Below are 12,666 nucleotides of genomic sequence, written 5' to 3'. Positions count from 1 at the left end.
TACATTAGCTACCCTCCAATCTGTAGGAACTGTTCCAGAGTCTATAGAATCTCGGAAGATGACCACCAATGCATCCACTATTTCTAGGGCCACTTCCTTAAATACTCTGGGATGTAGATTATCAGGCCCCGGGGATTTATCGGCCTTCAATCCCATCAATTTCCCCAACACCATTTCCCTACTGATACTGATTTCTTTCAGTTCCTCCCTCTCACTAAACCCTGTGTTCCCCAACATTCCTGGAATGTTATTAGTGTCCTCCTTTGTGAAGACAGAACCAAAGTATGTATTTAGTTGGTCAGCCATTTCTTTGTTCCCCATTACAAATTCCCCTGTTTCTGACTGTAAGGGACCTACATTTGTCTTCACCAATCTTTTTCTCTTCACACACCTATAGAAACTTTTACAGTCAGTTTTTATGTTCCCTGCAAGCTTACTCTCGTACTCTATTTTCCTCTTCTTAATCAATCCCTTGGTCCTCCTTTGCTGAATTCTAAAGTGCTCCCAATCCTCAGGTCTGTTGTTTTTTCTGGCCAATTTGTATGCCTCTTCCTTGCATCTAATACTATCTCTAATTTCCCTTGTAAGCCATGGTTTGGCCACCTTTCCTGTTTTACTTTTGCGCCAGACAGGAATAAACAATTGTTGCAGTTCACCCATGCGCACTTTGAATATTTACCATTGCCTATCCACCATCATCCCTTCAAGTAACATTTCCCAATCCATCATAGCCAAATCGTGCCTCATACCATCGTAGTTTCCTTTATTAAGATTCAGGGCCCAAGTCTCAGAATCAACTACGTCACTCTCCATCTTGATGAAGAATTCTATCATATTATGGGCACTCATCCCCAAGGGGCCTCGAACAACTAGATTGCCAATTATCCCTTTCTAATTACACAATACCCAGTCTAGGATGGCCTGTTCTCTCGTTGGTTCCTCAACGTATTGGTCCAGAAAAACATCCCGTATACACTCCAGGAATTCCTCCTCTATGGTATTGTTACTAATTTGATTTGCCCAATCTATATCCACATTAAAGTCACCCATAATTACAGATGTTCCTTTATTACATGTGTCTCTAATTTCCTGTTTAATGCCATTGCCAACATCACCACGACAGTTTGGGGGTCTATATACAACCCCCACTAATGTTTGTTGCCCCTTAGTGTTTCTCAGCACTACCCATACAGATTCCACATCGTCGGAGCTAATATCTTTCCTCACGATTGCGTTAATTTCCTCTTTAACCAGCAATGCAACTCCATCACCTTTTCCTTTTTGTCCGTCCTTCCTAAATACTGAATACCCCTGATATTCAGTTCCCATCCCTGGTCACCCTGCAGCCATGTCTCCGTAATCCCGACTATATCATGCCTGCTTACATCTATTTGCACGGTTAATTCATCTACTTTATTGCGAATGCTCCTCGCGTTAAGGCACAAAGCCTTAAGGCTTGTCTTTTTAACATTACTTGTCCCATTCCCACTATTTTTCACTGAGGCCCTGTTTGATTCTTGCCCTTGATTTCTCTGACTGTCACTTTTTTTATTCCACTTTCTGTCTTCTGTTCTTGTCTTTGATTCCCCTTCCTCTGACTCCTTGCATAGCTTCCCATCCCCCTGCCATTTTAGTTTAAACCCTCCCCAACCACTCTAGCAAATGTTCCCCCTAGGACATCAGTCCCGGTCCTGCCCAGGTGTAACCAGTTTGTACTGGTCCCACCTCCCCCAGAACCAGTCCCAATGCTCCAGGAGTCCAGAACCAGGGGGTCAGAGTCTGACGATACGGGGTAGACCATTTAGGACTGAGATGAGGAGAAATTTCTTCACTCAGAGAGTGGTGAGCCTGTTGAATTCGTTACCACAGAAAGTAGTTGAGGCCAAAACATTGTATGTTTTCAAGAAGGAGTTAGATATAGCTCTTGGGGCAAAAGGGATCACAGGATATGGGGAGAAAGTGAGAGCAGGCTATTGAGTTGGATGATCAGCCAAGATCATAATGAATGGCGGAGCAGGCTCGAAGGGCCGAATGGCCTACTCCTGCTCCTAGTTTCTATGTCTCTATGCTAAGAACGTCCAACAAAAACTGTCATTTCTAGATAGGTTTAAATTTATGATGTTGCTAATCTTCATTTATGATTCATAACCACACAGTCCCAGGGTATTACATTCTGAAAGTTTATTTCCATTAAAGCAAAAGTGGATCTAAGTGTTGTGTGTTTTAGTTGGCTCAGTTTCCCTTATAATAATGGCTATTCCGGTACTTATCTCGCTTGAACAGAATCGGGCTGTTTTCCATTTTGCCTTTGTCCTGCCATATCAGCAATGTAAGTGCTTGATGTTCGAGTTGATGACCTCATATTGGGTTATTTGAGACCCACAAGAACGGCTCAGCATCCCATCTCCTAAACCGCCTCCTCACTAAAACCAGTTTCTATTTAGGAGTCAGCTTTGCTTCAATTGGCAGCAAGCTTGCCTCCGAATCACAAAGTTCTAGGTTCATGCTCCTCTCCAGGAGTTGAGCAGAAAAGTTAAGGCTGACACTCCAGTGCAGCACTGAGGGAGGGCTGCACTGTTGGAGGTTCTGTCTTTCAGGTGAGACATTAAGCTGAGGGCCCATCCGCCTGCATGGGTGGGTGTAAAAGATCCCAAGGCACTATTTTGAAGTCGGAGTTGTCCCCAGTATCTGGGCCCAATAGTTATCCCTCAAAATGCATCACAAAAAGCAGATTGTCTGTTTGTGGGAGCTCGCTGAGCGCAAATTAGCTGCTGCAGATCCTGCATTACAGTAGGGACTGCACTTCAAGAAGGTCTCCACTGGCTGTGAAGCACTTTGAGACGTGCAGTGGTTGTGAGAAGCGCTATATAAATCCAAGTCATTTTTTTTAAACATGACTAGTTCTCTCGTAACTGAATGACCTAAAATTGTTCACTCACTCTCATCCGCTCGGAATATTACTCCAAAACTTTGCCCCAAAATTGTTTCCACGGAGAGAATGTTCCCCCGGTTGGGGGGGGTTGTGCGGGCAAGTGTGGGCGGGGCGCAGACCCGATCGGGTCCTCGCCGCCATTTTACATGGGCGGGCCAATTAAGGCCCGTCCAGTGTGACGCGCGCCTGGAAGCGCTGAGCATTCCCTGTGTAGGCCGGGGGGGCGGTGGGGGCGGGGGGGGGGGTCAGGATTGTGCTCTTTTGTGCATGCACACAAAAGAGCGCAGAAATCTCCCTGAGGCACAGCGCTGCCTCAGGGAGATAAGTTTTAAGTTTTAAAAATTTTAATAAAGAAGAAAAAAAACATTTAAGACATGTCCCCTCATGTGACAGTGTCACACGAGCTGGGACATGTCAATGAACTTTAATGAAAAAATTTATTTAATATATAAACCCTTCATGAAACCTCATCCCGCCCGTGGATGAGGTTTCATGATAAGTACGAAGGCCGCCTGGGCTCTTCGCCTGCCGCCAACCTTAAGGTTGGACGGGCAGCTTTCTCAATAGCCTTAATTAGCTCATTAATGGCCTTAACAGGCCTTTCACAGTTTGGCGGGCGTGCAGCCAACTCGGCTGCGCACCCACCGACCTGAAAATCTACATGGCGCGCGGTGATGTCGGGACGCACGCCCGATGTCACCCTGCGTCATTTTACACCTCGGCAACAGGGCCCCGCCTCCGCTCGCTGAGCCGAAAATTCTCCCCCGTGTAATATGGGAACGGGGGAGGCCGTTCTGCCCCTCGAACCTGTTTTCGCCATTCAGTGAGATCATGGCCAACCTGTATCTCAACTCCATCGATCGACCTTAGTTCCGTCACGTTTAGGACACTTGCGAAACTAAATTCTATCAATACCAGTTTGGAAATTTCCAATTGGCTCCCAGCCCCACCAGTTTTTTGGGTGCTGGGAATTTTCCGATTTCCACGAACATTTGTGTGAGGAAGTGATTACTGGCATCACCCCTGAAAGGTCCAGCTCCAATTTTATGATTATGCCCCCTTGCTCTGGACTCAATACCCAATCAATTCCTTCAATCATCTCGAACACTTTATAAAGGCCTCGTATCAATTCTATTCATTGAGTGAATGCAGACAATGGTCAGGAGTTTGTCGTGCTGGGGGGTGGGGGATCTTCACCACCGGTCAGAGAACCAGCAGGGAACCCCCATCAGTTCCATGGGAGACACCTGACGGAATCAAGTGCCCTTCAGGGCCTTAACTGACCATCATCGGGCCTTCCCCGGATTGTGGACCCTGGCAATGGGAAGCTCACCTCCCCCGCACCCTGTTGAGATCTGCCAGTCTTGCAATGGGTGCCAGGTCATTGTTGCCACCAGCGCCAAGCAGGAGCAGTGGCTGCTGCTGGCACTGCACCCACCCTAGGCGCAGGGTCACAGGGGAACCCCAGGCCACAGGTGAGTGAAGGAGAGATGGGGTTGCAGGAGGGTTGGGAGGTAGTGGGGGGAAGGGGTCGGAGGTAAGGCCTAGGGATCGTTGGTTGGTTTTCAGCAGCCATCACCCCCTCCCAGATATTGGTCCCTCAATCGGACACAGGTTGCCTGATAGTGAACGACCTCCTGCCCCACGCCAGGTGGCCACTGACACACCCAACAGGTTTTGTTGGGCCTTCCTAGGGCGTCTTCCATTTAATCCCTGAGTCATCACTAAATTGGGTTAGGCTCAGGGATAATGTGTATCAATTAGGCCCATTGATGAGCCTAACTGACATCCCGCCTCCAGCGGCCGGGAACCCCAGGTCAGTCCCTTCCCTTCTCCGACTTAATGATGGAAGGTTTACCCCACCGCTGGGAGACTGATACAGGGCCTCTCTCCCACGATTAAGTGGGCCCAGTCACCATGGTTCCCACCGTGATGAGTTGCATAAAATCCAGCCCATTGTAACTGACTCTGTCTATCTGCTTGAGTGATTCCAGCAACTTCTTTTCAGATTTAGGAAGACCCCCCCCGAGTGAGAAAGTAGAATATGGCGCTAATCTGGTTCTCAAAGGCCCTCGCATGTGACCCACGTAGTTCCCAACATTGGCTGCCATTACAGAGGTCCAAACTTACTTGATGACAATTTGGTCTACATGCAAATAGAATTCATGTTTTGTTTCCTTTAGACACAACAAAGCCAATGTAGTTATGCACAATTCTCTTTCATCTTCTGAAGTTGGCCTCATGAGGAAAGCTTGGACAGGCTGGGCCTGTATCCATTGGATTGAGGTCGAGAGGTGACCTTATTGAAACACATAATATCCTGAGGGGACTTGACAGGGGGGATGCTGAAAGGAGGTTTCCCCTAGTGGGAGAGACTGGAACTAGGGAACCCAGATTGAAAATAAGGGGTCTCCCATTTAAGACAGAGATGAGGAGAATTTTTTTCTCTTTCCCAGAGTTGTGAATCTTTGGAACTCTCTTCCCCAGAGAAGAGTGGAGGCAGGGTCATCGAATATTTTTAAGGCAGAGGTAGATAAATTCTTGACTAACAAAGGTGTCAAAGGATATCAAGGGGGTAGGTGGGATTGTGGGTTTGAGGCCACAATCAGATCAGCCATGATCTTAATAGATGGTGGAGCAGGTTCAGAGAGGGCAAATGGCCTACTCCTGCACCTAATTTGTATGTTCGTATTTTGAAGGTATTGCTTCCGCGCTCACGCTCCAATAAGGATGCCGTATTTCTAAATACACAGATTCATGGAGAAACGTTTTGAGTTTACGTTGTAGTAAGGGATCATTGCAGGTCAATAGCTTGGAGGCACTTACCTTAACAGTGTTGCGAAGAGGCATTGTACCATGAGAGAAGCGATGCACAAAGAGAGTTTCAATCAACCTTTTGACATAATGGAAAGAGTGGCAAAACCCTGCCAAGCTGGAAAAGACAAGGAACAAAGTTATCCAGCAACAGACAGAAAAACTCCAGTGACTGCCCGGCACCTCCTGCTATTGGCCCCTCCCAGCATGTGAGGAACTCCCTTGCCAGGTTATTATAGGTCTGGCTTTTACCAATTCTGACGAAAGGCCAATAATCAAGAACTTGAGGGGGAATTTTAACTCCCAAAAAACAGGGTGGGGGTTTGGGTCAGGTGTTAACATTAATAACATCTCCAAGCCATCTCGAACCCGCCCACTTCCAGGACGGGTAGCGGGTAACCAACCCACTCCCAGGAGGCAGGTTGGTCATTTAAATATTATAATGAGGCTGCGCGCCTCAAGCCTTCTCAAGGGTAATTAGGGAGGGACAATAAATGCCGGCCTTGTCAGCGGCACTGACATCCCACGAGCAAATCAAAGATAAATGTATTCACCATTGTAAACTTACCCCTGCCTGGCCAGCTTCCCTGACTGCAATATAACCCTCCTGCTCCCTCCCTCCCAGTCTCTGACCTAATGGCTGGGTCTTTAACCCTTTCTCTGTCCACATTGCCTTGACCTGTGGAGTGTTTCCAGCATTTTCTGTTTTCATTTCGGATTTCCTTTTCCTTTTCCTTTTCCTTTTGGTAGATATCGAAAGTAGTCTAATTAGAGCCAAAATACAAACTGACAGAAGGTTTCAGATGGAAGTGCTTACACTACTATCTTAAACGTAAGAATATGTAAATGTGGCGTGAAAGCTGACTTCACCCAAGACCATGTTGGTAAATTGCCTTTTTGCCCCGAAAGCTTCTTAAATTGGAACTCCTCACGATGGAGGATTCAGATTGGATTACCATCATCGGTGCTGACCCCTCCCCCACGATTCTTTAACCTCACCCGTGTGTGCAAATATCTGTTCCCTCGGCTGAGCTGGTCATTTTCACACAGGTTGGAGGCAGTCCCTTGTTGATCACTCCTGATCAACTCCGCAGCTCAGATGGCAGCACTTTTGCCTCTTGAGTCACCACCTTGTGGGCTCAGGCCACGCTCCGGAGACGTGAGGACAAAATCTGGCCGACACCCCAGTGCTGCACCTTTGGAGGTGCTACCTTTCCCACCACAGCATAAACCGAGGCCCTCTCTACTCCCTCGGTTGGATGTAAAGGATCCCATGGCACTATTCAAAGAACAGCAGGACAATTCTCCCTGTGTCCCAGTCTATGCAGACGTCTGGGAAAAACCACCACCCGCAAGTTCCCCTCCAAGCCATACATCATCCTGACTTGGAACGATGTCACCGTTCCTTCACCGTCGCTGGGTCAAAATGCTGCAAGTCCCTCTTCAACAGCACCATGGGTTGTACCTACACCACAGGGACTGCAACAAGCAAGAAGGCAGCTCACCTTCACCTTCTAAAGGGAGATTAGGAATGGACAATAAAGGCTGGCCTAGCTAGCGGCACTAACATCCCATGAATGAATATATATTTTAAAAATTTATCTCTCAGCCAACATTGCTAAGAAACAGGTGATCTGGTCATTATCACATTGCTGTTTGTGGGAGCTTGCTGTGCATAAATTGGTTCCTACATTACAGCAGTGATTAGATTCCAGACTACCTCATTGTCTATGGGATGTCCTGAGGTCATGGTCAACATTTTAACTGTAAGCCTTTCTTTTCTTCAGTAGTTTCAGTCAATTTTAAGGGTACCCCCAATTGTTGCTGTTTTTTTTAAAGGAGCCTGAGATCGACATCACCCACCGCGCAAACATCACCCGAATTCCACCAGGTGGGTTAAATCAGTGATACAGATACAGTTCCCGCAGCCTAAAATCCCAAAGGAGGCTCTTGAGTTGAATACCCTAGAAAGCTTTTACACACAGTCAGACATCACTCGTGACAAAGCAAGATGTGACAGGTTTGTGTGCTGTTGGTTCGAGGTCATAGCGTTAGCCAGGACATCACTGTTATGCAGTCATAGAGGCCAACAGCACAGAAAAAGGCCCTTCGGCCCATCAAGTCTGTGCCGGTCAAACAAGCACCCAACTATTCTAATTCCATTTTCCAACACTAGGCACATAGCCTTGTATGCCAAGGCATCGCAAGTTCACATCCAAATACTTCTTAAATGTTATGAGGGTTTCTGCCTCTACCACCCTTTCAGACAGTGAGTTCCAGATTCCCACCACCCTCTGGGTGAAAAAATTCTTCCTCACATCCCCTCTAAACCTCCAGCCCCTTACCTTAAATCTATGTCCCCTGGTTATTGATCCCTCCACCAAGGGGAAAAGCTCCTTCCTGTCTACCCTATCTATGCTCCTCATAATTTTATACACCTCAATCATGTCCCCTCTCAATCTCCTCTGCTCCAGGGAAAATAACCCCAGTCTATCCAATCGCTCCTCATAATTAAAACTCTCCAGCCCAGGCAACATCCTGGTAAATCTCCTCTGCACTCTCTCTAGTGCAACCACATCCTTCCAGAACTGCACGCAGTACTCTAACTGTGGCCTAACCAGCATTTTATACAGTTCCAGCATAACCTCCCTGCTGTTATATTCTATGCCTCAGCTAATAAAGGCAAGTATCCCATGTGCCTTCTTAACCACCTTATCTAACGGTCCCGCTACCTTAAGGGACCGGTGGACATGCACACCAAGGTCCTTCTGATCCTCAGTACTTCCCAGGGTCCTACCATTCATCGTGTATTCCCATGCCTTGTTTGTGCTGCCCAAGTGCATCACCTCACACTTATCCAGATTAACTTCCATTTGCCACTGATCAGCCCATCTGATCAGCCCATCTATATCCTCCTGTAATCTAAGGCTATCTTCCTCACTATTTACTACCCCACCAATTTTCGTGTCATCCACGAACTTACTGATCAACCCTCCTACATTCAAGTCTAAATTGTTTATATATACCACAAACAGCAAGGGACCCAACACTGATCCCTGTGGAACCCCACTGGACACAGGCATCCAGTCACAAAAACACCCCTCGACCATCACCCTCTGCTTCCTGCCACTCAGCCAATTCTGGATCCAATTTGCCAAATTGCCTTGGATCCCATGGGCTCTTATCTTCGTTATCAGTCTCCCATACGGGACCTTATCAAAAGCCTTGCTGAAGTCCAAGTAATCTACATCAAACGCATTGCCCTCATTCTTCAAAACCGCCCTGGGATGTTTCCTGTCCTGAACCCAGAACATATGGGGAGATTCGCAGTTTAACATTTCATCTCAAGAATTGCACCCCTGACAATGTGGCACCCTCTCAGTGTTGGACTGGAATACCAGTTTAGATTATGAGCTCAGCTGATGAACTCATACATGGCCCTGAATGGCAACTGGAGTATGTCCACCACTCGATGTCACAGAGAAACTTGCATTTATAATCGCTCCCTTAATGTAGTAAAACATCCCAAAACACTTCACAGGAGTGTAATGAGACAACAATAAACACTGAGCTGAAGGAGACAGGACAAAAACTAGGTCACAGGCATTTTAAGGAATATCTCCAGAGAGGAGAGAGTGGCTGAGAGGTTCAGGGAGGGAGTTCCAGAGCTTAGGGACTAGATGGTAAAAGGCACAGGCACCAACGTTGGGGTGAAGGAGCTTATGAAAGCCTATTAAATCCGCAGTCAAACTCAGGTGATTTGTAGGATTCCACTATGCTGGAGCTTGGTGTCGGTTAAGTTAATACCAAGCATCCAAAACTTGTTTACTTACTGCACCACAGTGTGAGGGCTGCTGGTAAATTCATCCTTTTCTTCATAGATAAATGGCAGGCGAGAATAGAAGAGCAGGTAGATAAAGAGCGGACCTGCGTATTCAGTCAGGAACACCTACAGTCAAAGGGCAACACACAGATACATACAGATGGCAGCTTAACATGATGATTGGATAAGATACAAAATAGACACAAGACAAGGGAGTCGAGGGTTAATGGAGGGGGGTGGGGGCAGACAGGTGAGTGGAGTTGAGACCACAATCAGATCAGCCATGATCTTATCAAATGGTGGAGCAGGCTCGAAGGGCTAAATAGCCTCCTCCTGCTCCAAAGTCCTATGTTCCTATGTTAAATTTTGCTTTTCCTTCAATTCCTGCCATGTGCCATTATTGATATGAGAGCCCAGACTGTGAGTATTATCTGACCTGTTGGCAAGGCATTATTAAAGCTGCATCCAATTCTATCCACTCCCGTCATTTACACACTGATATTACCCACTGATGATCATTGGATTGAAATCAGGAGTGAAACCTCAGGGAATATTCCCCCCTTCCTTAGTCAGATGGCACTGAAGTCAATGATAGTGCCTTTCAGTGCCCTGAGTTTGGCCAGGTTTTTGAGACCATAATATATGACAGAGTGAAATACTCATCTGGAAAGACTTGTGCTAATGAAAGCCAGCCAATGTGGATTGAAAGCCCCTACCTACCCTTGGTGAGAGCAAGGATTAGAGATTGGATCTGTTGTAATACGCCTTTAAGGGATTGCAGCATGACATCACTAGAAGGGAAGCATGTCATGTGATCCAGTCTTGGTTTCACTTTTGCCTGTGAGTAGAACACAGCACACACAGCTCAGCTGCTGGTGTCTTCAAGCTTTCTACTTTTGGATAAATGTTCCCATGTGCCCAGTCTCAATAAATGAACCCATTATGTGTTTACCCAATCCCTTATGAGTGATTGCTGCCTTTATACCATTATAAAAACATGACAAGATCAAGCCAGAATTCTCCACCCCCACTTGGGACAAGGATTCTGCTCCTAAACTGAGGAACTCCCCATTCCATTGAACAAGGATTTAGGGTCTGGGTGGGCACTAAACCCACAACAACCTCACCACCCCCACACATCCCTATCCGACCCATCACCACTCAGGTAGTTTCCTGCCCCTTCCACTTCTCTCCAATTCATCCTCAACCCTATTCCCATTCTCTGCTCTTTTCCAGCCTTCAGGCTGCCCAGTCTCATACAGAGGAACAGAAGGAGGCCATTCAGCCCTTGAGTCTGTCCTGCCATTTAATGGCATCATGGCTGATCAGTGACTTACATGCTCCATTGCTCCATATCCCTTAATATCTTTGGTTATCAAAGATCTAACAATCTTTGATTTAAAATTGACAATCGACCCAATATCAACTCACAGAAGAAAGTTCCAAACTTCTACCAACATTTGTGTGTACAAGTGTTTCTCAGTTTCACTCTTGACAGATCTGGCTCTAACTTTTAGGCTATACTCTCTAGACCTAGACTCCCCAACCGACAAAAATTATTTCTCTCTATCCTATCAATTCCTCTTAATATCTTAAACTCCGATCAAATTACCCTTTAATCTCCTAGACTCCAGGGAATACAACCCTAGTTTGTGTCATCACTCATCATAATCTAACCTTCGAAGTCCAGGTATCTTTCTAGTAAATCTGTGCTGCAATCCCTCCATGGCCAATATATCTTTCCTAAGGTGTAGTGCCCAGAACTGAACATAGTACTTCAGGTGATCTGCTGTGTACAGTGTGGGAACATGAGAATATGCGGTGTTTACTTGTCATTGCAGGGTCTGGCCACAGGGTGACACTCTCAACCACAAAACTGCCCTTCTGGGCTCCCACTCTCCACCATATTATTAAATGTAATTTATTAAATGTAATTTTCAGACACTTCCCAGACCTCCTCGCTCCAGGGGCCCTCACTCAGAACATGTCCATTCAAGGTGATTATTTTCATTATTTTTCACATGGTGGAATGTTACTTTTAAATAGACTTTCACATTTGCTTTAATTCACTGAGAATTGGCACCCCACTGCCTTTAACCCCAGTGATAAATAATTGTAGCCCCAAACTCCTCAGCAGAGCTATATCACACTCAGGTACTAAGTCTCAGCCCAATAACAAGAATTATGATAAAAGAAATACCCCTCTCATCCCTGGCATTGCGCTGCAGGTAAGCTGCACTGAGGTAAACTTTCTTCCTCATTCTCCCTTCCCATCCCACTATCCACCTCTTCCTTATTTCTTTTACCATTTCATCCCCTCACCTCTCTTCACTTGCATCCTCTTCTTCCCCCGTTCCCCACCTTCTCTTCCTTTCACCCTTGCCCCTTCACTCTATCTCCTGTCTTCTTCTCTATTCCTGTCTTTTTTCTTCTCCCCTTCCCCTTCCCTCTCCCTGTCCTCTGCTTCGTCCAGAACCTTGTAAGTTCCTTGTTTTCAAGTACCTGTCCCAATGCTTTTTTATATATTATTCGGAGAATCAACTTCCACCACCATTACAGCTCGAGATCTTCAGCCAATGAATTGTTTTTTTTGCTGTCACTCTGCCCAGATTCACATTCCCTGCCCAGATTCACATTCCCTGCCCACATTCACACTCCCTGCCCAGATTCACATTCCCTGCCCAGCTTCACATTCCCTGCCCAGCTTCACATTCCCTGCCCACATTCACACTCCCTGCCCACATTCACACTCCCTGCCCACATTCACACTCCCTGCCCAGATTCACATTCCCTGCCCACATTCACAGTCCCTGCCCAGCAGATGCAGATATTGAACATGGAGCCATCGATGTTCCTGCTGGATAAAGGAACCGCTCTAGTTCCTGCCATTGAACAGGAACAGAAACTCAGCAGCCACTCTGTCCGCTGGTGTGTGCGCAGTACCTCCTGCCTCTAACATAATTGTTGTACATCCATTGTTAACCTCCCGCATTGTCCACTTCTCATCGCTGCTCCCTCCCCCTCTTCATTCCTCCCCATCGCTGCTCCCTCCCGCTCTCCATTCCTCCCCATCGCTGCTCCCTCCCCCTCTCCATTC

At 46.7% G+C, this 12,666-nt stretch overlaps 1 protein-coding gene across 3 annotated transcripts in view; it reads right to left on the bottom strand.

Moving 5' to 3' along the window:
- Nucleotides 1–12,666, bottom strand: part of LOC144692729 (very-long-chain enoyl-CoA reductase-like) — a 111,292-nt gene that overhangs the window by 17,431 nt on the left and 81,195 nt on the right. For all 3 annotated transcript variants that reach the window (XM_078561813.1, XM_078561814.1, XM_078561812.1), the window contains 2 exons: nucleotides 9,580–9,695; nucleotides 5,759–5,864 (listed from right to left, as the gene is read on the bottom strand). In XM_078561813.1, the coding sequence (XP_078417939.1) occupies nucleotides 5,759–5,864; nucleotides 9,580–9,695 (222 nt within the window). The remainder of the gene's footprint in view (nucleotides 1–5,758; nucleotides 5,865–9,579; nucleotides 9,696–12,666) is intronic.

Source organism: Cetorhinus maximus, chromosome 17 (genome assembly GCF_964194155.1).
Source record: "Cetorhinus maximus chromosome 17, sCetMax3.hap1.1, whole genome shotgun sequence".
NCBI classification, from domain to species: domain Eukaryota; kingdom Metazoa; phylum Chordata; class Chondrichthyes; order Lamniformes; family Cetorhinidae; genus Cetorhinus; species Cetorhinus maximus.
This window is presented reverse-complemented; position numbering and strand designations above follow the sequence as displayed.